This window comes from Propithecus coquereli, unplaced genomic scaffold (assembly GCF_000956105.1).
Source record: "Propithecus coquereli isolate 6110/MARCELLA unplaced genomic scaffold, Pcoq_1.0 Scaffold48, whole genome shotgun sequence".
Classification (NCBI taxonomy): Eukaryota; Metazoa; Chordata; class Mammalia; order Primates; family Indriidae; genus Propithecus; species Propithecus coquereli.
The window spans coordinates 1,555,840-1,583,470 of NW_012150618.1; the positions used below are offsets into that span (position 1 = coordinate 1,555,840).

A 27,631-nucleotide genomic window follows, 5' to 3' on the forward strand; every position below is an offset into this window, starting at 1 on the left:
CTTACAAGGACACCAGTCATATCGGATTAGGGCCCACCCGCCCTAGTGACCTCATTTTAAAGGTCCTGTCTCCAAATACAGTCACCCTGGGAGGTACCGGGTAGGGAGTAAGGGCTTCAACACGGGAATTTTGGGAGGACGCCAGTCAGCCCATGATCGAGCCTCAGAAACCTTCTTCGGCCTGTCCCGAGTGCTGGGTGCCAGGCCATGTGGCCGGTGTCCCTCGGAAAGAGCACTAGTAAAAGCAGCGTGGTTGCATCTTCGGCTCCCCAACCACACCGAGCGACTGAAAATTCCCCCAGGACGGGGACGGGGGACCGGGGACCGGGGACCGGGGACCGGGGACGGGCTCTACTATGATTTCCTGGTAGATAAGGCCGGGAGGGAGGGAACGCGCGCTCAGCTCGCCTCCCCGCGGCCGGGCCGCCGCAAGCCGCTGACGGCGCCCTCTCTCCGCAGCTCATGCCCGTGGCGCTCGCCCTGCACGGAGCCGGGGGCAGGACCCTCGCCGGCCGGCGGGCCCAGCATGGAGCGGCCGAGCAAGATGGACTTCTTCCAGAAGCTGGGCTACGGCCGCGAGGACGTGCTCAGGGTGCTGGGCAAGCTGGGCGAGGGCGCCCTGGTCAACGACGTGCTGCAGGAGCTGATCCGCACCGGCAGCCGCCCCGGGGCCCCGCAGGCCCAGGCCGCGCCCCAGCTCGTGCCCCGCGGCTCCTGCGGGCTCCGGGACTCGGCCGGGCGCGGCCTGGGGGCAGCCCCCGAAGAGGACTGCGGAGGCCCCGCCAGCTCCCTGCGACCCATAGTGATTGATGGCAGCAACGTGGCGATGAGGTAGCCTTCCTTCACCCTGGGCGGGGCGGGGGCCTGCGCTCAGCTGCCCTGAGAACTGTCCCTCCTCTCTGCGGTTGGCTCCAAAGAGCTTTGGGGCCAGTGCATGGGACTTTGAATCCCTGTGCCACCTCTTAGGAGTGGTGTGGCCTTAAGCAAGTCACTTAACCCCTCTGAACCTCACTTGCTCCATCTGTATCGCTGGGATAAAACCTCCCTAGGGGGTAGTTGTGAGCATGGGACCTGCGCGAAATGCCTAGGACAGAGCCTGACACCGAGTAAGTGTTCCCCGGGTGTAGCTGGTCATTATATGAACGCAGAGGAACAGTCTCCTTCTGGGGAGGGCAGTGGCAATCCGAGAGGAGTCCAGGCTCAGGTGTTGGCAGATGTGGCTCCTTGCCCGGAGTCTGTCCCTAACCAGCTGCATGACTCTGGGAAAGCCACAGTACTCATTTCCTCTTCTGTGAAAGAGGCCAATGGATATCTCTTCCGCTTCTCTCAAGGTTAGCAGAACCAGGTGGGAAGACGTACTTGAATTGCGTGGGAAGACCTCGGCTGGGGTTGCGGTTCCTTGGTAGGCTGGAGAGAGGTGTCTGTGGCCCCCCAAGCTGCAGACACAGCTATGTGAATATTTGTGTATTGGCATCTTCGTGTGTTTCAGGAATGTGAGCATCGTGCCGAGCTGTTATTCTGCCTCTCTTGGCTGCGCTCCCCTGGAACAGATCTCTGCAGCCTCCCCTGACTCCCTACAGGGCCAGGCGGGGTGTTGCTCAGATAAGTGGATTATTCCACTTGGCTTAGTTAGGAAATTGTTCACTCGCAGATGCAAATACATGTGCTTCCCTTTTCAAAAGCTGAGTAACTCCCACCTGGAGGTGGGAATCCAGAAAAGCAGTTATCCACAGCACCGAATGAGTCAACAGAGCATCCGAGAGTTTCCCTGGGGATTTGGGCTCACTTTGGACTTGGCCTTGCAGGGCCGAAGTTTGGAAAGTTTCAAGCCATGGTGTCCCAGCCTCAGGGGCTGTCCCTACACACTCTTCATGATTGTGTACTGAGAGTGTTTGTTAAAACCAGCTTTGTCTCCCGGGCCTTGATTATGTCAACAGCTGATGGAGCCCTCTCTTCCCCCTGGGATTTTGGGGCTGGTCCATGGGGACATTATCACATTCTCACCCACGTCCTGTGTAGGCACCAGATAGGTAAGCCTGTGAAGTCTTGCTCAATTTAAGATCTCTGGGGAGTTAAAGGGATTTTTAAGAATCCAGTAGGTTCTAAGGGGCCCACTGGGAGGGATTGTGAGAGGGGCCCTGGCCTCTGTGTGATCTGGACAAGGCACCTCTCTCTCTGGGCATTGATAGGCAGAGGGCTTTGCATGTGAGATGATATTACTTAAATCAAAGACGTTCCCAGTCCTGAGATTATGAGTTCTGTGATTCCAAATCCCAACAGCAGAATGGCTATAGGGTGAAAAGACCACTCCAGGGGCTACTGGAAAGTGTCAGCATTCTCTCTTTGGGGACCAGGCATTTTTTTAGGAATTGTCATAAGGTGGTGGTGGGTTTTCTTTTGATGGGAGTTTCTGTTGCTGCTTGGAATTCAGATTTAGACCACGTCCTCTATTTGCACATGACCATAATGTGTCCTGGGTAAATCTACTAGTCCCCCATCTCTGCCTGCCCCCCCTCCCCAGTGCCTACAATTATAACCAGTTTAATCCCTTTCTATTTAGTCTGTGTGGGTTACAAATGGAAACCATCACTCAGACTTATTATGAAGAGTGTCTCAGAGAATAAATGCATTCACACACTGGCTGCCTACAAAACACAGGTACCTATGTACATTCTCTGTGTGTGTACATAGGTATATGCACCCACATATCTGTCTATACACACAAATATCTCCACCCCTGCCCCTGGATCCCAATTGTTAAGAAAAAGAGACAAATTGCCCAACAACCACCTGATCATGAGACTTAATTTGTCCCTTCCAAAGGCGAGTTCTGGGAGAGAGTAGGGATCCCAGGTTCCACCCATCTCCTTCCCCTTCTACGACGGTGTCTATGATGTCCTCCAGTGGGAGTTTCAGCAGGACGCATGTCCCTCAGGGTCTGCCAGATCCTCAGTCATGGAAGAGATTCAAGTGGGTCCTCATCCTTTACAGGGAAAGGATGTTTGAAACCCAAAGTGGTGTCTTGTTTTTATCTGTTGACCTCAAAATTCAATTAACCTCAGAAGTAGGGTTTCTGAAAATTCTCTTTCACTGAGGTTTTGTAGTATTGCACACATTGCCATTTTCTGTTTTGTTTTTTTTTTGTTTTTGTTTTGAGACAGGGTCTTATTCTGTCACCTGGACTAGAGTACAGTAGCATAATTATAGCTTACTGCAACCTCAAACTCCTAAGCTCAATCTTCCTGCCTCAGCCTCTTGAGTAGCTGGGACTACAGGCACGAGCCACTGCATCCAGCTAATTTTTCTATTTTTTGTAGAGACAGGGTCTTGTTCTTGCTCAGGCTGGTCTCGAACTCCTGGTCCCAAACAATCCTCCCACCTTAACCTCCCAAAGTGCTAGGATTATGGGTGTGAGCCACCGTGATGCACCTGGCCCATTCTCTGTTTTTGAAAGTGATACTGCTTCATGTACTGTCTGGCCCTGGAGTGGTGGGGAGAGCTTAATAAAGACTTTCCTACCCTGAGCAGATGAGAAGCATGTCATCTGGTGGCAGGATCATCCTTCAGTGTGCCTGTTGCTGGCTGTGGCTCTGTCCCTTGGAGCCTGGGGTGGGCTTCTGGAAGCTCTGGGGAACAGGTTGTTTTCATGTCTTTTCCAGCTTCTAGAGACTGCCTGCATTCCTTGGCTCATGGTCCCTCTGTCTTCAAAGCCAGCAATGGCCTGAAATGATGCACACAATGTGGCATGCATATGTGCATTTATGTGTTTCTCTGGGGGAAGATTCATTGCTTTCAATAGATACTGAAAGGATCTATGATCCCCAAAATGTTAGAAACCACTGATGTAGAGTGAGAAGTTACAGATAATGCCGGGCTTTATGGTCAGGGATTTTTTTCCTGGGCCTCAGGAGGCACTAAGCCACATGTCCCTGTTAGCACAGAGAATGTGAGAGTGGGCCATCAGTCCTTGTTTGGACCCTCTCAGTTGCACAGGATGGGACTTGATGGGCTTGGTCAAGGCTAGCACTGGTTTGAGTTAGACTCCGACCTCCACCAGCATGCTCCCTGGCCATGCCACCACAGGTAGAAGTTTCTATGGGCTTCCCTCCCCAGTGCTTCAGATGGTTTAGCCCAAGGCAGTGTGTTGTGGCTGAACCTGGAAGCCTGGCTGCTGCTCTCTGGAGGTCTGCACAGTGGGTCACTGGCCAAGTGCTTTCTGCAAGAAATGGGCTCTTTCAAGCAGGACTTCAAGCAGGACTAACGGCGTCATCTACCATTTCCTAAAGGATATGTCAACATAAGAACTTTAAGTCAAAACGGGGAGAGCACACAATAGGGCCCCGGGCAGCAGACCTTATGGCTGCCCCTGGTTGCCATAACCCACATAGGACACCAGGGAGGTCAGGGGAAGGGGACAGAATGTGGGCACCTTTAACTCAGGGCCATCCGACTCCCTGTGATGACAGAGAGTGCTATACCTACACTGTCCCGTATGGGAGCCACTTGCCATATGCGGCTATCCAGCACTTGAACAGTGGCTAGTGCAACCAAGGAACTGAATTCTAAATTTTATTTTTTAAAATTAATCTGAATTTAAATATGAATAGCCACATGTGGTGAGTGGCTATTATTGGACTGTACAGCTCTCCCTTTTCAGCCTACCAGCTGTGTAGCCTCAGGAGAGTCATCTGATTTTAAAAAAAAATTTTTTTTGAGGCAGGGTCTCGCTCTGTTGCCCAGGCTGGAGTGCAGCGATACAATCATAGATCACTGCAGCCTCCAACTCCTGGGCTCAAGTGATCTTCTGGCTTCCGCCTCCCAAAGTGCTTGGATTACAGGCGTGAACCACCAAGTCCAGCCCATCTGACTTTTTTGAGCCCTGTTTACACAATTTAGAGGTTGGACTAAATAACCTTAAATAGCTTTTTTATCTCTACCATGCTAAGATTCAAGGTGGTTATTTTTATTTTTATTTTTTTGAGACAGAGTCTCACTCTGTCACCCGAGCTAGAGTGCAGTGGTATGATCACAGCTCACAGCAACCTCAAACTCCTGGGCTCAAGCAATCCTCCTGCCTCAGTCTCCTGAGTAGTGGGGACTATAGGCACGCACCACGACACCTGGCTAATTTTTCTATTTTTTATAGAGACAGGGTCTCCCTCTTGCTCAGGCTGGTCTTGAACTCCTGACCTCAAGTGATCCTCCTGCCTCGGCCTCCCCAAATGCTAGGATTACAGGCGTGAACCACCCTGCCTGGCCCAACATGGTTATTTTACCATATGCTTAAAAGAAGTAAATACATTTTTCTTATGAAGGAATTTTTCTTCTTCAGAGGTTCAGAGAGAGTAAGTAAGTAACTTGCCCGAGGTCCCAGAGCAATAGTGCCAGCTTGGATTCAGTGCTCTTTCCCATGCAGTTCCCATTTCTTCTGCTCTTCCCCAGTCCGGCCTTGGCAAGGGCTGCAGAGTGGGAGACCCTAACCTCATAGGTCTTTGTCCTGGAGCCAGAGCCCTACCCCTGCAGGGTGAGCCCTGGGCATGCCAGCTGCAGACAGGATGTGTGAGGCCTCTGCTCCCTCCACCAGGGGCCCTTTGCAGGGCTGGTGTCAGGACCCACTCCTGCTGCTGCCAAGGGGCTGGGGCCCCTTGTATGAGCACTGAGTGGTAGCTCTGGTTGATTGCCAAGTACAGCCCCCACACCTTCAGGATAGAGGGGTGTGTGTGTGTGTGTCTGTGTGTGTGTATGAGACAGAGAGAGAGGGTCAGCTTGGGTTACTCAGCTGAATACCTGCATTGACAGACACCTGGCCCTAAGAAAAACGTCCAGCAGCAGATTTTTAAAAAGAACTCAGCTTTCATTGAAAGCATATTAAAAGCTGCATCATGGTGTTTGGGAAGAACCTGAGTTCTCATGAGCCAACTGTTGCAGCGTTTCCTTGCCGGGGCAGGCAAACTCACCAGCAGCCAATCTGTTTTACGTTCTATAGGCAAATCTAGAAAAGGCAGGATTCGAAGTACAAGCTTGGGGGGAAACCACCTGATAATTTCACATCCTCTTTACTGCCCCAGAGGAGGGTTTCATTTGAATGTGTCCTCATTTTGGAGGGTACAGGGCTTTTTGTTTGAGTTGTTGTTTACATTTTTAACACACTGGCTGCCACACTAGAAAAAAATTTTTTCCTTGCGGCCACGGTGTTTTATTATGAAAATAGAATAAAAAGTGTCGAAAACAAAATGATCCTTTCTAATTTAATGAAAAATTTGTTATATTTTATTGTTTTCTGTGTGTGAGTTATATGCAACTTGAAAAATAGTTCACGAGGGTCCCAAGGTGAAGAGACTTGTGAGTTACATATGCTTCACGAGGCCCGGGCTCAAAACTAGCGTGAGTTAAATACAACTCACATGGCAGTTAATGCGTTAAACTCTTAGAAAACTCAGCAGGCTCTGGCTTATTCTGGAGTAAGAAATCTCCAATGAAGAGAGAGTTCGGGCTTGAAATCATGCCTCTCTCAGTTTTCATCATGCCCCTCTCCGTGGTTTCCAGTAGGTGGAAAAGAGATGGGTGGGGGGTTTACAGCTGGGCCCCTGAATCTGCTCTGCCTTGGGCTCCTACGTGTCTGCACCCATTTCTCCTTCGATAAGATGAGGGCACCTAGAGCAGCCCCTGCCCACCCTCCCTCTTCCCCCTGACTTGAGCGGGGCAGAGATCTCCTGGTAAGAAGAGTCAAAGCGTTTGCAGTTTAAGCCCAGATAAGAAAGAAAATGGAAATAGCGGTGCCCCTTCACACCTCAGACCCCTCAGGAAGTGTTGCTCATCTTCCTTCCCCCCACCCACTGCCACAACCTTGCTCCCTGCAGGACTGTTTTGGCTCTAACTTCTGCAGGGGCCTCTTGGGCAACAAAGACACAGTGGTGTGCAATGAGATTGTCTAGTTACTGTAAATGACGGGCTCCCTAACGGCAGCTGCCCCAGGCACAGTTGTCGTGCAGGCAAAATTTGCTTCAGGCACCAACCCACTTCCCCTTCCCACCCTCCCGTTACTCAGTTTCCTCTTCCAGTGCCTGGCGCTCAGCCTGCTGCCTGGTTCTCAGTGCCTGGCAAGGAGGGTGGGAAGGGCCCTCCCCAGGCGTGAGCATCTTACCTGTGGGTCATTATTGCCCTAAAGGAGCTGCCATCTGGACCCCAGGGATAGAGACTGGGGAGGGGGAGGAATAAATGATCTTTGGGAAACCAGGGAGGAAGAGTTTGCAGCCCAACAGGTCAGGCGGCCACTAGACCAGAGAGCAGGGCACGTTTCTTTGCTTCGGCTTCCGTAAGGGTAAAATGAGGACGAAAGTCACTTCCTCAAGGGCTTGTTGTAAAGATTAAATGAGGTGAAATGTGAAGAGTGGCCTGGCAAACAGAACTCTCTAGAGATATTAAAAATGAGCTCCAAGAAGTGGGAGTGATGTCTCTTCTTAACACCCAGCACAGAGCCTTGTCGTAGATGTTCGTAAAGTGATGTTGGGTCCATGGAGGAATGCACAGATGAGTGGATGCCCTTGGGTTATGCTTTTGCCTCTGTACGCCGGGCAGTGGGTCCCCGTGGATGCTTATTGCCTGCCTGGGAGCTCAGCCAGGGTTCAGTTAACCTCCCTCTCCCCACTGAACCCCCTCACCCCAAAGGTGTCGAGGATGGAAAGTTGGCTTTTGAATGGTTAAACACCGTGTAATGAGTTGCAAAAAAGAGAGCAATTAAGAAGCAATTTTTGAAATAATCATGGTAGTGATATTTTTTCCTTCTGAAATGACCAAGGATAGACTTTGCTGCGTTCAAGAGATGCATGCGTTTGGGGGGTGCGGTGGAGGGAAGGGTGTCACCGGTTGTTCACATTACTGCTGGATGGGGTCTAGAGGGTCAGGGGGTGCTTTCATGAAGCAGCACCCTTCTGTTTTCTTCCTCCTTCTCTGATAGATCCTTTCCGTCTCTTGCGTAAGACCCCTCCTCGACTTGTAAGCAGCTGCTGAATCCCATAGTTCCTCCAGGTGCGGCCCTGGGCCACTCACTTTCTCTCCGGGCAGTCGGGTAATTTTGTCCAGGCTGTGGATTCAGCTATTGCTTAAGAAGAGATGACCTACGACTTTTATCACTCAGACCTCTCCTCTGAACCCTCGCTGTTTATTTAAGATCTCCACTTAGAGGAAACCTCAAGTAAACAGCTCAATTGCAGCCAAGGCCAACTCGTGATCTTTCCCTCGGAAGCCTCTTCCCATCAGCATTCCGTGTGTCAGTGATAGCTCACCGTCATCCTCGGTGCCTTCTTCTCTGTCACCCCTATGTCAATGGGTCACCGCGTTCTGGAGGTTTTACCTTCCAAATATCTCTCAAGTTCACCCGCCCTTCTCCTTCATCCACCACCAGCTCAGTCCAAGTCTCCATCAGTCTTTGCTCTGCTCACTGCAACAGCTTCACTGGTTCCCTACACCTGCTCTTGCTCCCTTTCAATTTACCGTTCTCTGTGCTGCCAGAGTGGGTTTTTTGAATCAAAATTGCATCACATCACACATATCTCCAACCTTAACACCCTTCCATGGTTTCTCATTCCCCTTAGGAGAAAGGAAAACATCTTCAGTCAGGCCCCCACGGCCCCACCTGTTCCCACACCACTCTCTCTTCCCTGCCTCTGCTGACGTCTTTGTGAACTTGGGAAACCCAGTAACACATTTACAGCCCTCTCTCAGGGCGAGAGCAATTCTGCAGACGGCTACTCTCATCCATTCGTGTTGATCCTCATTAGCTTCGGTTAAAGAGAGGATCTTGTCTGTTGGTCCTTGCAATGTATTCCCCTGGGAACCTGAGACCCTCATACCTATCACAGGCTGCATGGTTCTGGTTAAGGCACACAGCTTGTGAATGAAAGAATGACTTGTCTTTAAAATGTGGGTTTTCCTGGTTCCCTCGATTATGAGATTGCGATCCAGGATATTCCCGGGGGAAATCGCTCTTGGGGGCACTTTCTGTGTCTCTACAGATTTCTTTGTTTTCCCATTGTAGCCATGGAAATAAAGAAATCTTCTCTTGCCGGGGGATCCAGCTGGCTGTGGACTGGTTCAGGGACAGAGGACACACCTACATCAAGGTTTTTGTCCCATCCTGGAGGAAAGAACCACCAAGAGCTGATAGCCCTATTCGAGGTATGCTGGAGCAGTACATGCTCAAGAGGTACCAAATACGCTGTTTCTGGATAGCACAGTGATAGTCACTTATCTGTTTGGTTACTTGTTTAATGATGTCTGTCTTCTTTACTGCACTGTAAGCTCTTGAAGGCATGTTCACTGCCATGGCCCTAGCAGCTAGCACCTATCGTGATACCTGGCATATGCTCCCTGTTCAATAAATAGTTGTGGAATAGATGAATGAATAAATTACTCTTTTAGTGTGAATGATTGAGTTCCAAAAATAATTGTGTCTGATGAGTTTTAACATCTGAGGGAAGATTGCATTCCACTCCTAATAGTATACAGGATTTGAAAGAGACATTTATTCAGTCAGGTATTATTTATTTATAGATTACCTAGTCCAATCTCTTCATTTAGAAAAAAAAGAAAGAAAGAAAATGGAGACCTAAGGGATTCTCTATTTTTAAGTTTTAATTCAACTAGGAATATGTTAAGCTACAAATATTAGAACACAATGGTTTATTTTATTATTTATTTATTTTTTCTTAGAACAACTCATGACATGTAATATGGTTTAAATATACAGGATTTTGTTTGTTTTTTATTTGGCTTTCTTACACAGGTTGAGTATCCCTTATCTGAAATGCTTGGGACCAGAAGTGATTTGGATTTTGGGATATTTGCCTTATACCTACTGGTTGAGCATCCCTAATTCAAAAATCCAAAATTTGAAATGTCGCAATGAGCATTTCCTTTGAGTGTCATGTTGGTGCTTGAAAAGTTTTGAATTTTGGAGCATTTTGGATTTTTGGACCAGGGATGCTTAATCTGTAAGAGGAGATCAGGTGCTAACCCTTGTTGGCATTGTTTCAGCCAAGTCAACAGTGTAGGGCTGAGCTCTTGGTGATTCTGGGAGGTTTCCTTGATTTTTTCTTCCAGGATTTTTACCAAAGGTTTTTGGTTTTGGTTTGTTTTAAATTCTATCAGTGGTTATCAACTGCTGCTTCTTTTCTCTCTGTTACTCTAAGCTATTCTTGTCTCTGGGATGCAGCATCTTCTTGAATATTTGTATGCTCATCTAGACTTTTAAAAAAGTTCTCTTAATTTCCACAAATTTTATCCAGTTTTTTTCTGGGATCAGTTCTCTTTGTTCATCTTACGTCTGTCTGTCTGTCTGTCTGTCTGTCTCTCTCTCTCTCGTTGTGTTTTGTGTTGTTAGATTTTCCTCTCAAAAGTCTGGTGATTTTTGTCAGCTTTTATCGTGAACCAAGAATGAGACTGGTTAAATATACAGTCATATTTCACTTAATGATGGGGATACATTCTGAGAAATGCATCATTAGGTGATTTCTTCATGGTGTGAACTTACACAAACCTAGTTAAAGTCTGCTACTTACACTTACTACTACTTACACAAACCTAGTTACAGTCTACTACACACTTATGTTATATGACACAGCTGATTTCTCCCAGGCTACAAGCCTGTAGAGCATGTCACTGCATTGAATACTATAGGCAATTGTAACACAACAGTAAGTATTTGTGTATCTAAACACGTCTAAACATAGAAAAGGTACAGGAAAAGCACAGCATAAAATATACAATGTGGTGTACCCATATAGGGCACTTACCAGGAATGGAGCTTGCCGGACTGGAAGTTGCTCTGGGTGAGTCAGTGAGTGAGGGGTGAGTGAATGTGAAGGCCTAGGACATTCCCGTGCTCTAGTGTAGACTGCATAAACACTGTACGCTTAGGCTACATTAAATTTATAAAATTTATTTTTTTTCAATAATAAATTAACCTTAGTTTAATGTAATTTTTTACTTTATAAACTTTTAAATTTTTTTAACTTTTTGACTTTTTTATAATAATACTTAGCTTACAACACAAACTCATTGTACAGCTGTACAAAATCTTTTCTTTCTTTATATCCTTATTCTATAAGCTTTTTTCTACTTTTAATTTCTTTTTAACTTTTTAAATGTTTTGTTAAAAAATAAGACACAGACACATTAGCCTAGGCCTACACAGGGTCAGGGTCATCAATATCGCTGTCTTCTACCTCCACATCTTGTCCCACTGCAAGGGCTGCAGGGCAGTAACACGCATGGAGCTGTCATCTCCTGTGATAACAGTGCCTTCTGGAATATTTCCCGGAGGACCTGACTGGGGCTGTTTTACAGTTAACTTTTTTTTACTAAGTAGAAGGAATATACTCTAACGATGAAAAGTATAGTATAGTAAATATATAATCCAGTAATATAGTCATTTGTTATCATCAGCAAGTAGTGTGTTCTGTACACAATTGTACATGCTGTTCTTTCATACGATGGACAGTGCAATAGGTTTGTTTACACCAGCATCCCCACAAACATGTGAGTAATGTGTAACGCCACAACGTCAGGACTGGTACAACGTCACGAGGCAATAGGAACTTTTCAGTTCTGTTATAGTCCATTTATGGGGCCAGCATCGTATATGTGGTCTGAAACATCATTATGCAGCACATGACTGTACATCTCTGCAATTGCCTTGGGTTTTCTCTCCCAGCATTCAAACCTCTCCCTAAATGGCAGGGCTAACCATCTGGGTGGCTGGCAGTTTTCACTGTAGCATACCTGGCGTGGAGCGGGCAGGCAGTGGGACACCTCTGCCCACCGCCTATTCCAATGCAAAATGATGACGGTTTTATCTAGGAGGTCAGGAGCCACAGTGGGAGGCCTCCTCCTTCCTGGTTGTATCTGAACTTTCTTTATAGTGGTAGGGGTAGGGAGCAGTGGAGTTCCATACCCTTGGCGTCAGCTGGCCCTCGAGTAGCTCCCCATTAGCCATCCCGCCCTGCCTGACTGCTGTTCCCTCTCGGAGGCTGGGACTGCTCCGCGACTCTGCCGGGACATGGCTCCCACTTCGCTTCAGCCTTTTGTGCACACTCTGGGCTTTGGTTCCCTCCACGCTGTGGGATCAACATGATCCTGTCTGCTTTCTGTCTTCCTAAAATCTGTCAAAATCCTGGGTTTGCTGCTGTCCCCAAGCCTATTTGAATGTGATTACGGACCCCCCTTTTGTACCTCTTTATTGCCATTACGTTGGGACTTTGAGAGGGAGGGGGATAAATTCTTGTGTTCAGTTCTCCATCATGAACCAGTCACCCAAAATTATTCTTTATGTTCTGAACATGAAGAATGGTGGCTGTCAACAGTTGTGTAATATTTAAATATAACATGAGCAAACAGGAAAATTATTTCGAGGAAGGGAAGGAATGTTTAAACAAGCCACAAGTGCAAACCTATGCAGGAAAGATGAATAAATTTTACATTAAAATAAAAGCGTCTGTCCATTAATGGATACCACAAAAACAAAAGAATGAAAAGACAAGCCTCACCCTGGGGGTGGTACACATCACATGTTCCTGATGAAGGACTACTGTCTAGATCTAGAGAGAATTTCTCCAAATTAATGAGACAAAGACAATGAACCAACAGAAAGATGAACTAAAGAGTGAATAAGGCATTCACCGAAGAGAAACATAAATGGCCAGTAAACTTATGAAAAGATGCCACATCTCATTAGTAGCCAGAGAAATGCAAAATGAAACCACAATAAGAGGCAATTTTGTACCCACCAGATTGTCAAAACAATTCAAAAGCCTGAAAATGCCATGTGTTGGCAAAGTTGTCTCATACGCTGTGCTGGGTATGGAACTTGGTATATCACCACTCTGGAAAACAATTTGGCATTATCTTGTAAAGTGCCTTTCCCTACAACTCAGCAAGAGCCACTCTTAGAGATATATTCTAGAGAGGCCCTTGCACTTCTGTGCCAGGGACTTACAAACGAAACTAACAGCAGTGAACATATCAACATGGCCAGACCTCACAAACATGATGGCAAATGAAAAAAGCAAGTTGCATAGTACATGTATAGTATCCATTTGTGTGAAGTCCAGTGTGTAGCCACATTGAAAATAATCCTTTATACATGTGTATTTTTAAAAATAAAAGCAAGGGAATTACAATATAAACATAAAGTTCTAAAACTTGGGTTATCTTAAGGGAAGTAGAGAGGACTGCAAACTGGTTGGGGCAGAGGGGACTTTCCAAACATGGGCCACCTTCATTTCTCAAAGCAGGTGCTATAGAGGTGACATTTTTTATTATTCTTTGTATAATAGATACATTATAAACATTTTTTTTTGTTAGACCTCTGTCACCCAGGCAGTGGTGTCATCATAGCTCACTGTAACCTCAAACTCCTGGGCTCAAGTGATCCTCCTACTAGGACCACAAGCATGTGCCACCACGCCTGGTTAATTTTTAAATTTTTTTGTAGAAATGGGGTCTTGCTATGTTGCCCAGGCTGACCTTGAACTCCTGGCCTCAAATGTCCTTCCGCCTCCACCTCCCAGAGTGCTGGGATTACAGGCATGAGGTACACACCTGGCCACATTATGCACCTTTTTAAAGTCTGGAAACCATGTCGTAATGGAAAGGACTTAAACTTGGGGGAAGAAACATTTATGACAAATCATGAAGAATATGCTCTTCCAAGTTCTGAGTAACTATTATGTGTTAAAGGGATGTTTCCTTTTTTTTTTTTTTGCAAGTCTCCAAAAGCAAAAACTAAAATCAAACAGCAGAACTTCCCAGTATGGGCCTTGTAGCCCCTGATAAGAAAGCCCTTATAATATTTCTACCACCTGATACGTGGTCCCCTCCTTCGTAGCTTTTGCTAGCACTCTCTCACACCCGAGCTTATTCAGTCTGCTCACAGACACCCTGAGATGGGTAAGGGAGGTGTTTTCGTGCTCTTTTTATAAATGTACGACCTGACATTAAAACAGTGGTAAAGTACCCAGGAACTGGGGCTCAGCCCAGAACCCAGGCTGTAGATTCTTAGCCCCAGACTCTTTCTATTACATTCTTGAGTCCCTCAGATCTGTCAGTTATGTGATGCTGCACCCCAAAGGTGTCCCGAGCAGACTCTTGTATGGTGGGGGAAGAGGACCCGTGGTTCCCAGTGAAGGGCCCATGCAGGAGCCTTCCAGGACTCCTCGTCATCGCTGAGGCATTGCCAGGGTTCCAGTTAAACAAGAAGGAGGCCCCTGTGTCTACTAGGGTAGGGGCAGGTAACCCTCAAAGAGACCAGAGCTGCAACCAGAACCTTCCTTCTGAAGTGACTCTGCCTTGTTGCGCACCGTGCTCTGCCCTCCTGTCCCGGCAGGGGCAAGACAAGCCAACGGCCCTCTTGACCTCGGGCCGGGGGCAGATTCAGTGAAGTTGAGTGAAAGAAGTAAACGCGATGGTGGGAGAAACCGAACCTCCTGCCCCTCGTCTGACGGTGTGGGGAGTGGGGTGGGGGTGTCCCGGCGGAAGTCCTCACCGCGGTCTCTGTCGCCCGCGCCCGCAGAGCAGCACGTGCTGGAGCAGCTGGAGCGGCAGGCGGTGCTCGTGTACACCCCGTCCCGCAAGGTGCACGGCAAGCGGCTGGTCTGCTACGACGACCGCTACATTGTGAAGGTGGCCTACGAGCAGGACGGCGTCATCGTCTCCAACGACAACTACCGGGACCTGCAGAGCGAGAACCCCGAGTGGAAGTGGTTCATCGAGCAGAGGCTGCTCATGTTCTCCTTCGTCAACGACCGGTATGGCCGGGCAGGCTCCTGACACGGAGGGCAGTGGGGCAGAGGGGCTGGGGTCCCGGGCTCACCCAGCCCTGCAGACGGGGCTCACCCGGGCTGCACAGTCACCTCTGTCCCTCTGAGTCTCCCCTTTCCTGGCCGGCCTTCTCTGTGGGCACTTTCCCCAGCAGGGCTATTTTGTCCCTGACCTTGCTGTCCCCATGGCCACGTACGACTGACTCACCACAAAGCTGCCCAGCAAATGGGCCAGGCGTGTGCTTTTTTAGAATTTAATACTTCAAACAAGAGCATTGAAATAGTCATCATGAAAAAAATCTGAATTTTGTTGTGTTGCCTTTCACTTCCTTCAGGTTTGGGGCTGTTTTTTAAAAACATTTTTTTGAATTACATGTCGGGGTGGGCAACAGACTCTTTCCTCTTGGGCTATAAAGATCTTCACTTGCCCAGCACTGACTCTGTCTCCCTACCTCTGCGTTGAAATTTCCAGAGAACCTGGTTGGCTCATCTCGTCCTGTGTGGTCCCCCGGGGCCGGGTCCACTCTGGACCAACCAGCCATGGCTGGGGGAGGAGAGGGCCTTGGGGCCACAAGCCCCCACCTGTCAGCAGGTGCTGGGTGAGGCCCTCAGCCCGAGCTAAGGTGGGAGGAGACGATGGCACGTCCACTTGAGACATACTCGGGCAAGCTGAGGGCAGACACTGGGGCCCGGCAAGGTGGCTAGAATGTGTGGGACAAGGTGGGGAGGGCACAGAAGGCTGGGACATCACTCCTGTTCCGGTTTCTGTTCTAGGCAATGATAGCTCAGCCCTCATTCTGGGCTCTGCGACTAGCTCTTTGGAACGTGGATTGAGACAAGCTCCCGAGCTCAGTGAGGGCAGGGACTGTATCTGTCTTACGTGCCATGTCCCCACATGCCTGGCACATAATGGGCAATAACTAGCTGTAGATGAGTGAATGAGTGAAACAGTTGCATGGACGAGTGAACGAATGGCTGTGGCCCTGGGGAGGGGGATGAGGAAGGAGGAGAAGGCACGTGGCCGGGGCCCAGGCCACCTGCACACGACCCAGCAGTTCCTGACCCTGAAGCCAGGGAAGCAGTGTGCTGCCGTGGAAACAGCTGGGGCTTTGGAGCAGGCAGGGGAGGTTTCCGAGTGAGGCCCTGCCACTTGCTGGTTGTGTGTCCTGGGGGCAACACTCAACCTCACTGAGCCGATCATTCCTCATGTTGAAAAGGCATTACTAATATTACCTCTGAGATTGTCGTAAGGACTAAAGAGAACTGTACCCCAGAAGTGGTAACAGTTATTCCCAGGCCAGACCAGCACATGGTGCCCCAAGGAGTACTATTGTCCCCACTGCCACCTGCCCCTGCAGCCATGGAGGTGCAGCTGCCCTCCTGAGCCCCAGGGCAGATGTTTGGCTACTACCCTGCAGTAGCCCCCACGGTCATTTCCAGATCTGCAAGGCCAGCAGCGCTCACTGTCCAGCTTCGGCCTGCAGGAATTGGCAAGGCTGTAACTGTGGGTTCCAGAAATCCTCACTGAGGACTGATGGATCATGGCTGCCTCTGGCCTGGCGACAGCCTGGGGCCCGGGCCAAGTCCTTTCGATGCACTGGGCCTGCCAAAGGCCCCCCAGAGGCAGGGCCTGCCACCCGCCTGTGAGCAAGGGCATCTGCCCCCGCGCCCCGGGCACGTCCACAGGGCCCTCTTGGCACAGCTCCTGCTCCTGGGAGAGCAGGAAGTGAAGTCTTTGGGAACTTTTAATAACCGCAGTGGGCGGCTCCCCTGCTTCTTGGTCAGGACCCAGCTCTGAGAAGCCGGCTGTGTAGCTGGGAGCTGAGCCATGGTGGCTGCCCTGGCCCAGGGCTCACCCAGCTCTCGGCATGATCTCGGACTCTTAGAGGAACACCAACTCACAGAGTCTGCCCCCCATTTAGAACCCGCAACCCCTTAACAGAACCTTAGCATGACCTGGAAGTGTCTCTGGGAACAGCAAGATTCATATAAAAAAGTGGATCTCACTAAACAAGGGGAGTTTTCTTTCCAAGGAGTTTAGTTTTCCCCTTGGGCCCTGAGCACCCTGAGCTGCACCCCCCCTTGTTAGGGCTCAATGCCAGGGAGGAGGGAGGGGGAGGCAGGGCAGGGTCAGAGTGACTCGTCCAGAATAAGGGCAGCCCCAGGAACAGACCAAACCCAGTGCCCCGGGGTTAGCAGAGGAGCACGTCGCGTGTGCCAGGAGGCACTCTGTGCAGAGGGTGCCTGGCAGCCACTGCTTCACCGATTCCCCAGCCAGGTATCTCACTCGCTCTGTGCACACTCGTCCTTCACCTGCATCTGCCCAGAGCTGTGTTTGGCGTGAGGTGAAACACAGGAGAAATGCGACCCAAGGCTCAAGGGGCTCAAACAACTCTGAAACCTCTGGAACTGTTTGGTAACCCCATGGAGGTTTCTAACCTTCCGTGGAGGACAGTGGGAAGCCAGGGGAGCCCTAGAGCGATTATGCTCCAGTTTTCCTGGACACAAATCACCCGGCGAGTTGTTAACATGCAGATTCCTGAACAACTTCATATTCTGATTAAGCAGGTCTCGTGTGCAGCTCTGGGACTGTAATTTTTTTTTTTTTGTGACAGAGTCTCGCCTCTCTTGCCTGGGCTAGAGTGCTGTGGCGTCATCCTAGCTCACAGCAACCTCAAACTCCTGGGCTCAAGCAATCCTCCTGCCTCAGCCTCCCAAGTAGCTGGGACTACAGACATGCACCACCATGCCCAGCTAATTTTTTCTATATATTTTTAGTTGTCCGATCAATTTCTTTCTATTTTTAGTAGAGACGGAGTCTCGCTCTTGCTCAGGCTGGTTTCGAACTCCTGAGCTCAAACAATCCACCTGCCTCGGCCTCCCAGAGAGCCAGGATTACAGGCGTGAGCCACCTCGCCCGGCCTGGGACTGCATTTTAACAACTTGCTAGATGATTCTGACGCTGCCGGCTTGAGCCAGGCAGGAGGAAGAGGCCCAGGGCCGTGCCGTGCAGCCCCCCACGGGGAGTTTGGTGTCAAGGGAGGGTTTTGCCTGCCTGGTGCTCCCTGGGTGGCTCGGGCCTGCTCCCTCCCTCCAGGTGCCAGCGGTGAGTCCCAGTTGGTCTTGCAGTTGCCCCCCTGTGCTTATTTTCCAGGTTCATGCCTCCCGATGACCCCCTGGGCCGACACGGACCCACCCTGAGCAATTTCCTGAGCCGGAAGCCAAAGCCTCCAGAGCCATCTTGGCAGCACTGCCCCTATGGTGGGTACCTCCTGCCCAGTGCCTCCTGGGTCCTATTCAGGGCTTTGTGCAGGGCACAGGGGCACAGTCAAAAGCACTGGCCTGGTGGTCAGGAGACTTGGTTCTCTCCCAACTTCTGCCCTGCACCAGCTGTGTGACCCTGGAGAGGTAACTTAGCCTCTCTGGACTGCTGTTTCCTGACAGGGTTGTCGTAAGGATGAACTGACATCCTGGATGGCTGTTGCAGAGAGGTGTTTGCCAGGCCCTGGTGCAGGGGTCCCACTCAAGGCAAAGCCCTGTCTGAGAAGCAGAGAGGCCGTGTGCATCCCCAGCTCCCATTCTCAGTCCCTCCCCTGGCCCCCGGCATTTCTGTCCTCACCCTGCCCCACTGTGCCCGCCTCCAATGGACTTTGGTCAGTGCTATCCATGAAGAATTAAGGATTTTATCCCAGAGCCCTCAGGGATGCCAGCCTTCTAGCCAGCTTGTTCACTAACTTGTTTTGGCCAGTTATTTGATGTCCCCAGGCTTTGGTTTTTATGCTTACAGAAGTTCATTAAAGCCTTGGGTGACATTCAGAGTCATTTCTTGTTAGAATTAAGGTGACCATTCAGGTTGGCCCATCTCGACCCCGTTCACTCTCAGAAGTGCCCGGGTTTCGATGGTAACCTGCCTGATCATTTGATCACGGCTCTGCCAGAACAGTCTGTAGGGAGAGAGCAATGGTTAGCAAGGGGGGTGTGGGCAGTGGTGGAAACTGAGGCGGCACTGGGGGCACAATCCTAGGCCATGAGCACCCACTTCCCACCGCCCCTCCCCAAGATTGGCCCCATCCACAGGGTCCCTGGGGAAGTGGGGGCTGAAGGTCATCAGATCCGGAGATTTGATCCCAGTCCCTGGTCAAAGGGAGTTCCCGGACCGACACTCACGGGGGTTAGTGTGCCCAGCGCACCCTCGCCCATGCCAGCCCCCCGGGCACTTCTCCCTGGGGGCCTTCCAGGAGGAACATCCACGGAGAAAGGCTGCGGGGGCGGCACTGCCCCGACGCACGAGGCAGCCCAGCCTCTCCGCGGCCCAGGTCTCACGCCCTCTCTGCCCCTGCCCCCTCCAGGCAAGAAGTGCACCTACGGCATCAAGTGCAAGTTCTACCACCCAGAGAGGCCGCACCACACGCAGCTGGCAGTGGCCGACGAGCTCCGCGCCCAAACACGGGCCCGGCCGGGCGCCGAGGAGCAGCGGCCACCACCGAGCACCCGGGGCGGCCCCGCGGGAGCCCGGTCGGCCCCCCGGGAGCCAGGTGTACGCAGCCTCCCGCCCGCGCCGCAGCCGGCGGACCTGGCCGCCCTGCGAGGGAGCTTCTCCCGGCTGGCCTTCAGTGACGACCCGGGGTCCCTCGGGCCGCGCCCTCCCGGCCCCGCCTGCGGCCTGGCGCCCGGGCTGCGCGGGCCCGACTGGGTGTCCACCGGCGGACCGGCGCCCCTGCCTTCGCCATCGCCGCGGGCGGGCAGCGCTGCCACCTCTGGCCCGCCCGGCCTCCCGCCCCTACCCGGGCCGCAGCTCCAGCCGCGGGGCGGTCACCGGCCCAGGGACCTGCACGGCGACCTGCTTCTCCAGCACAGGCCGCCCGACGACCCGTGGGCCCATCCCCGGGGCTCCGACCGCTTTCCGAGCCGCTCGGCCTGGGTGGAGCCGGCCTGGGGCGACGGCGCCTTTGGGAGACCTTCGGGGTACGCAGCCGCGGACGGCGAGGGGGACGCGCGCGCCCGGGCGCGAACTGCGCTCTGCAGCGTCTTTCCGCCGGAGCAGGTGGACCGCGTGATGGCCGAGTCCCCCGACCTCTCCGACCTCGCCCGGCTCATCCTCCTCCTCGTGCAGAGATGCCCAAGGGCCGGGGCGCCGCTGGGGAACCCCTAAGGGACCGGCCCACGCCCCTGCAAGGCATGGCTCGGTCTTGCCTGGCAACTTGGGCGCGTGGGCGGGTGGTTGCCAGCCTGGACCTGAATCAGCCCACCGTGGCTGCCCCTTTTCTTTAAAGATGGTCGGGAAGCCTGCTTCCTTTTCCTTGGTGGCGCTTGATGATCGCCACGGAGGCCTGGGCCTGCTGCGGAGAGGTTCACCCACTTGTGTGGAGAGAGTATTTCTGGTGTGGGGAAGACAGGTCCCAACGCAGCTCCAAGCGTTTGCCCTAAACAGCCTGTGACTGTGTCAAGCTGTAAGTGGAATCCACAAAGGGGCCACGAAATCGATTTAGTGGGTCACCTCCTCAAACACAACGGACTGGGACATCTCAGAGCACACCCTGTACAGTCAGGCTGAGTATGAACTCTTGTCACCTGGCCCCGTGTGTCGCACACCCTTGGTAGCGTGTAAACTTAATGTGGTTCATGGCCAAAAGTTTGACAAAGGCTAAGTGGTCTCGAATTTCATTGCATCAAGTAATGTTTGAAATACGTAGTCAGGTGGCCAGGGGAGGTTGGATATCTGGAAGCCTTCATGTTAGCTACCGCTAACCTCACCCACCAGGGGAGCCCAGCCTCGACTATTGCTCTGAAATTGTGTGGTTGTGCCTGGCTGGGGATGAGAGGCCGGGCACTTTGTCCTGAAGGCCTGTTTGGGGGGTCTTCACCCCATTCAGCACACACCCCCCCCACACCACACAAATATCACAAGCACACACAAGGGCACGCTCTCTCACACATGTACACACACACACCCATAGACACATACATACTGCTTGGCTCAGGGTCAAGTATCTCTGTTTTTCCAGCCATTCATCATGGCAGTTTCCAGAGCAGGCACTTCACTGGGAGCCTTCTAAGCCATTCTTCACGCTACACTGGGGCAGGTGTCAGGACTTTTGCTGGGAAACCGCAGGCGTAATGGCAAGAAGTTTAGTGATGCTGCGTGGCCCCTGCGTCCTCAGAAGGCCCTGGCATCTCCAGACGGCATCCAGCCCTCCAGGCTGTGGCTCCCTTGTTCATTAGGAGACTTGGTAGCTTTTAGGGAGAGTGTGAGGCACCTCCCGGGGGGGAAAGCCAGCCGCCAGCAAGTGCAGAGGGACACTCTTTGCAGTTTATTTTTAGGCACAGTCTAGGGGCGCCTCAGGGAGAATGTGTTCCCAGCTCTTTCATTCATGGGAAATGCCGCCCCTGGGAGAGCAGCGATGTTAGTCTTCCCCACTCCTTTAATCTTTTAAAACCAGATTCTTACCATAGTTTGAGCCAGAGCTGTTCCTCTGCTTTTTTTCCCCAAAGAGGACACCGCACCCACAATTTTACCTTATTTTGGGACCTCAGTCCTGAAGAGGGTCCGCTCTTTCTAGATAAATTGGGTTTTCCTCGTGATGTGTATTTTTTTTTTCCTTTCGACAAGACACGCTTTCTGTTAGAGCTGCTTTTTGCTCTTTGGTTTTTCTCCTTATGTGGAATCATTGCGTAGCTGATTTACAGTTGTAAATGTTTAAACTGCTTCCTTTGAGGACACGTTTGAGTTTTAGTAAGCTGTAAAGCTATTTTATTTGGTTCACTGTGATTAAGTACAAAAGAAAAGTAAAGAAACAGCATATTTCAAGTGTTATCCCCTTTGGAATTTTTCCAAAGTCTTAGTATGTCTTTGTGACACAAAAACATGGAAGGGACAGGTAAATAAATGTTCCTAGTTGCATAGCTGTTACTGTGCTCCAAAAATAAATCACTTTTACCACACCTGGACTCTTTATTGTCAAGTTGTATATCAGTTTCTCCTACGGGCTGTCCCTTGTAGATTTGCTTGTCACCTTACATGTGGTGGCGTGAAGACTGAAGCTGCCGCTGGTCTCAGCAGCTACGGTTCAGTGTTATTCCGCCCTTGGGGGGACGTGAGAGGCTAGAGCCCACCTTTCCCAGGAGAAGCAGCAAGGCCCATGGTGAGGACTTACCTTTGCTGGGTGATCAGCAGGTGGTTCCCATGGGCACAGGCTGCTGGCCCGTCTCCTCGACTTCTGAAATCCTGATTATGGAACTATGAAGCCAGCTCATAAAAGCAGCTCTGCTTGTTTAAACCTGCAGCCCAGGTCCCACCTACTCAGACCAGAGGAGCCCAGTGCTGCCCTGGGTGTACCCTGGGGCAGCTTTCCCAGAGGCCTCGGAAGGTGGTTTGAGGCAGAACTGCAGAATGTTGACGTTGAGGGGCAGAAGCAAGGGACCCAGTCATGTGGCACTGCTCCAAATAAAGTAAACCCAGCTTTGGTTTGACATAGCACTCAGCTGTGGGTACAGCTCGGATGAGGCCACAAAGGCTGCCTGCAGCCGGGAGAAAAGTCCACTTAAGGGGCTGGGGTGGGGAGAAGACCACTGAGGAGCACGTGTGTTGGGGGAAAGGGGTTCTGGGAACTGGAGCAATTCATTGAAATCACAGGGCCCACCCACCATGAGGGAATGCAGGGAGCAACTACATAATTTGTGGGGCCCTGGGAAAATCAAAATGCAGGGAACCCTGTTCAAAATGTTTAAGAATTTCAAGATGGTGATAGCAGAGCATAAAACCAAGCATAGGGTCCTCCTACGTGCAGGGCCCTGCCACACACCCAGGAAGCGAGCCGTGCATGGAGTTACCAAAAGGACAAGCAAGAGAACATTTTCAATAGCTAGAGTGTGTTCATAACAAAATGTTGTGTGAAAGAAGTCAGAGTCCAAGACACACAGACTTTATAGCTAGAAAAGGCCATTTGCATCCGGGGCAGGGGTTGGCCTTGAGCCCCTACCTGAGGGCGTGCCCCCTGCAGCCACCGGAGAACCGGGTGGGGCCTCCCTGGGCTCTCCCTGCCTCTCTGATGCAAGGGGCTGACAGGGTAGGGGGGCAGTTGAGGGGCTTGGGAAAACCACACCCTGGATCTTCACTTCCAAACGGGATGTTGTTTGCAGTAGATCTAAAATTATACTAGTTTCTATTAGGCGAGCTTCTTTGGCTATAAGTGTAGTCCACAAAAGTAAATGGCAGGAGGCCAGGGGTGGAGGCAGCTGCAGGGTTGACTGGAATTAGAGGCTCGAAACTCTCTCAAGACTCTCTTGTCTGTTTCCTTCTGTTCTCTCTCTCCTAAGGTTTTTCCTACACAACGAGAGCCATTCTGCTGGCTGACTCAAGCACATATCCTTCCAGCTAAAGGACTCGAGAGGCAGCCTCAGAAAATCTGGGGCAAGGATTCTAATTGGCCTGACTTGAGTCATGTGCCTGTCCCTGGACCTACCACTGTGGGATAAGGAAGTACCGCAATTGATCCAGCCTGAGTCTCAGCCCACCTCTGGCTAGGATGAAGACGTACACTGTGACCGTCACCTCCCACCCAAATCCACATGACTGGTGGGGTTGTGGGGGAGGGAGATGAGCAGGTCCTCCAAGAAGGGGGGACACTTCAGGCAGGGGAAACACATGGCCACAACAGTGTTCAAGCCTGGGGACTGGGCCGGGGCCCACGATGTCCCCACCCTCCTCCACCCTCAGCTCTGGCCCTATCTGAGAGAGGAGCGGTTGGGGAAACCCTGTGTCTGCTCATCCACAGACTACATGGCCTCCCGAGGGAGGAAGGTGGGGGCCCGCTGTACAGAGCTTGCGGTGCCATCTTGTCTGTCTTGCCAGTGCCAGGATTGTGGCCAGACGTGCACTTTGGTGGAACACCACCAAAAACCCCTGTGGGGGAGGAAGAGGCTCTTACAATGAAAAGGTGACCTGGTTCTCTTTGACTCACTTCTGAACGGATGCCCTCTAGAGCAACGGTCCCCAGGGTTTTTGGCACAAGGGACTGGTTTCATGGAAGACAATTTTTCCACAGGCCATCTCATGAGGAGTGTGCAACCTAGATCCCTGGAGCGGGCAGTTAACAGTGGGGTTTGTGCTGATCCGGCAGGAGGCGGAGCTCCGGTGGTGACGCGAACAATGGGCAGCGGCTGTAAATACAGATGAAGCTCCACTCCTTGCCCACCACTCACCGCCCTCTGTGCGGCCCGGTTCCTAACAGGCCACAGACTGGTACCGGTCCATGGCCCTGGGGGTTGGGAACTGCAGCTCTAGAGCTCTGGAAGCTTCTGCATCATAGCAGCTCAGCCCAGCTGGGCGATGAAAAGGAGGGGCTGGGGCCTGGCCCTGCTCAGTAGCGAATTTGTCCTGAGTTCCTGGGAACAGCTCTCTGTCCGCATGCGGGAATGGCACACCTATCCCAATGTCCACAGACAGGGAAGGGGCTGGGCAAACAGATGGCAGGGCAAACGGGCCCAGTGCGCAGACCCCAGCCCAACGCCGTGCTTATTACCTGCTGACCGGCTGGTGTTGACTGACTGGCAATGACTGATGCCAGCTGGCTGACACTCCCTGACTCGGACTGGCTGACACTAACAGACTGATTGACCCTGAGTCACTGACAGGGTCCCACTGACCAACTGACTGACACTGACTACTGCCGGTTGACATCGCTAATGACCAATCGAAGGACTGGCTGGTGACACTGACGTTGACTGATGCCGGCTGACCGACTCTGGCTGACTGACACCAACCAATTGGCAGACACTGACACTAACACTGACTGACCGACTGACAGACACTGACCGACGAGGCCGAAGTGCGGTCAGCGCCTGCGGCTGCTGGGAATGATCACTCAAACAGGATTGGCAAACCACGACAGTTTTGACTTTCTCTACGTCAAACTCACTCCTGAATATGGTGTACGTGTTACCACGCCAAGCCGTGTTGAGCCTCCAAAGTTGGCTTCACCGAGGCCGTTCCTGAAAGAGGCGGTGACAGAAGCATCATCCCGCAGAAGCAGCACGGGACGCCCGGGAGGAGGGTGAAGTTCTTCTCCTTGCGGGCGTGATTCTGGCCCCTCCGGCCCCTCGCTCTCTCCCCGGCTGCCCCAACTCTCACTTCTTCCAAGCCCCCACTTCGCACAAACCCCTCCTCAGCAGTCTTCCGGGCTTTGCCTGATCACAGCCCTTTGCTCTCACACCTCCTCCCTCGCTACCCTCTCAGACCTCCCCGTCCTTCAGAGCCCTCCCCTCAGCCTTTCCTCCATGAAGGCCGCCCAGGCCATTGCAGCGCCATGAACCTCTCTGCTCAGGCGGCTTTGGAGGTGTCCTTTCAGGGCGCCATGTTGCCATACTGCTCCGTGGCACCCTTGCAACAGTTGGATTTGAATGATTGTTGCTCCTTACTGAACTCTGCCTTTGTACTTAGGCTGCACTTACCCACCGGGCCACACATACTTGGAGGGTTCGGGTTCTGTCTTAGACCTGTCTCTCCGTGTCTCTCTGTGTCTCTCTGTGTCTCTCTGTGTCTCTCCTGAGGCTGGCCAGGCAGGACAAGTGAGGTTCCGTGGCAGAAACAACACAGCCCTGAATCCCAGTGGTTCAGAGCAAGGAGTTGGTTACTGGTTTGTGCCGTGTGCCCATCGGAGGTTGGTGGGGCCTCTGTCTCCAGCCTCACAGTGAGTCCAGTCAGGGAAAGAGAATGTTCTGAAATGTACACTGGCCCCTGGACCTTCTGCCCAGAGGTCATCGCTGCTCCCATTTCACTGGCCCCAACAAGTCACATGGCAACACTTCCTAGAGACAAGAAAGTGCCATCCTACTGCGTCTGCATGTAGACATTTGGAGAACAGCACTCAGGACAATTTGCCTGTGGTGGCCTAGAAAGAAATATTTATCGATTGAAAACCCCAGAGGATGGAATGTCTTGAATGAAGCGTGGTAATCTATTCAACGGAACGCTATAAGCTGTTCAAATGATATTGTAGAAGGATGTTAATGACATAGAAAGTGTTGACCTTATATTGTGAAGTAGAAAAGTAGGTTACAAAAAAGAATGTACCATATGATTTCTTTGTTGTTAAAAAATGCACATTTTAGACAAGAACCAAAGGAAACTCACTAAAAGATCACCAGAATATATCTGGGTGATAGCATTATGATTATAGGTGACCCTCTCTCCCTTTTAATCTCTGTTTTTCTAAATCTCTGTAGTTAATAACTTTGGTAACATAAAAAAAAACTTTTCTAAGCAATGCTGTATTTAACAAAAAATAAAACATACACTCATTATTCATAAAATTCAGGCATCTTGAAGTGCTATCTGATAGCACCAATGTGGATCCTTCCAGACCTTTTCCCCTACATACATGCATGTGTATTTCATTGAAAGAAAATCCTCACTGGCCAGGTAGCCCCGGATGTCAGCCCTGAGCTGGAGTGCACAGTCCAGATGAGCAGTGTGCCTGGCTCCGCTGCTAGAAAGTTCTGTGCAGGCCCGGCTCCTGGGACAGGTGGAGGACCCTGGGAAGCTGCACCCCTGCCAGCTGCAGTGGCTGTTCCAGGGGAGACCCATTCCCCTGCGGCCCCCAAGGCCGTGAACACCGTGCCGGGTCCTCCATTAGGGATTAGGATATCACAAGTGCAAGGAGGCAGCCCTTGCTGTGGACACTTGGCCCTGGGGCCTCGCGGCCTCCTCTCCTGGGAGAGGAGGAGGATGATGGACATTTCCCTGTTTGAGCTCTTTGAGTTGATTCAGCTCCAGGGAATTCTTTTTGCCAAATCATTTTCAAAATAACTCTCCATGATCTGTTTGGTGCAAATGCAGTTGATTTATGACTTTGCTGACCTTTGAATTGTTGGCAAAGCTCTGCCTGGGGCCCTGGGGAGGTTTTCCTTTGCTTATTTACCCAGAGCGATTTAGGAACCGCAATGCCAGGAGGTTTCCCTATTTCTTCCGCCCTAAGACTTGACCGCGTGGCCCCCGCCATCAGGGTTCGCACCCTGGTTGGGACTCAGCCTCATATTGCATAGAGAGTGGCAGTTATCCTTTGGATTCCCTGAACCGCATCACTCACATTCTTTGGCCTGTAACCCCTTTGGAGACCCCCTTCCCTCCCTAGGAGATTCCCAGAGCTGCCGCCCACAGCCTGGCTCCCGCCCACCTCCTCTCTGGCTCCCAGCTGTTCACTGCTGAGCGGCTGAGGACTGCAATGGATTATTATACTTATTTATTCTGACGGGGTAGTCTCCTTACAGCGTCTGGGAGGGAGGAAGGCTCATGGGGCAGGAGGGTGAGCCCTGTGTGACCCTGGGCCCCCTTCTTTGGGCTAGTGGGTGAGGGCCATGCACTTCCTTGTGTGACTTAGTACGTGCAAGGCAGGGTAGAGTGAGGGGAAAATGCAGAGATCCTGAGGGGACTCCCGTCTGGGGTGGCCGAGTCACTTGCTTAGGGCACAGGAGCAGCTTGTGGCGCCAGGGCTATTCTGTCCTTTTAGCTATTTCTGAAAAAATGCCCGGGTTCATTCCTTCATTTTCTCAGCACATGATTTTAGGCCTCTGCTATGTGCCCTGTGTTCTAGACAGTGGGGAAAGTCTTGCCCTCACAGAGCTTACCGTCTAGCACAAAACAAGGCCCAGGTTGTTGTGCCCTGCACGAGCTGGTCTGCGTCACCTCGTCTAACCCTCACAACCTTTGGGAGGGGTACCATTAATTCCGTCTTACAGAGGAGGAAACAGGCACAGAGAAGTAATTTGCCGTAGGTCAATTTTGTATCATCTTTATGATCACTTACTTACTCTAAAAG

At 51.4% G+C, this 27,631-nt stretch overlaps 1 protein-coding gene across 1 annotated transcript; it reads left to right on the forward strand.

Annotated features, from left to right (window-relative positions):
- The first annotated feature begins 466 nt into the window (after nucleotides 1–466).
- On the forward strand, nucleotides 467–19,968 carry ZC3H12D (zinc finger CCCH-type containing 12D). The gene is made up of 5 exons (XM_012655514.1): nucleotides 467–831; nucleotides 9,038–9,177; nucleotides 14,570–14,804; nucleotides 17,971–18,077; nucleotides 19,166–19,968. Exons 1-5 carry the CDS (start codon nucleotides 527–529, stop codon nucleotides 19,966–19,968), a joined length of 1,590 nt encoding a protein of 529 aa, XP_012510968.1. The 5' UTR covers nucleotides 467–526.
- The last annotated feature ends 7,663 nt before the right edge of the window (nucleotides 19,969–27,631 follow it).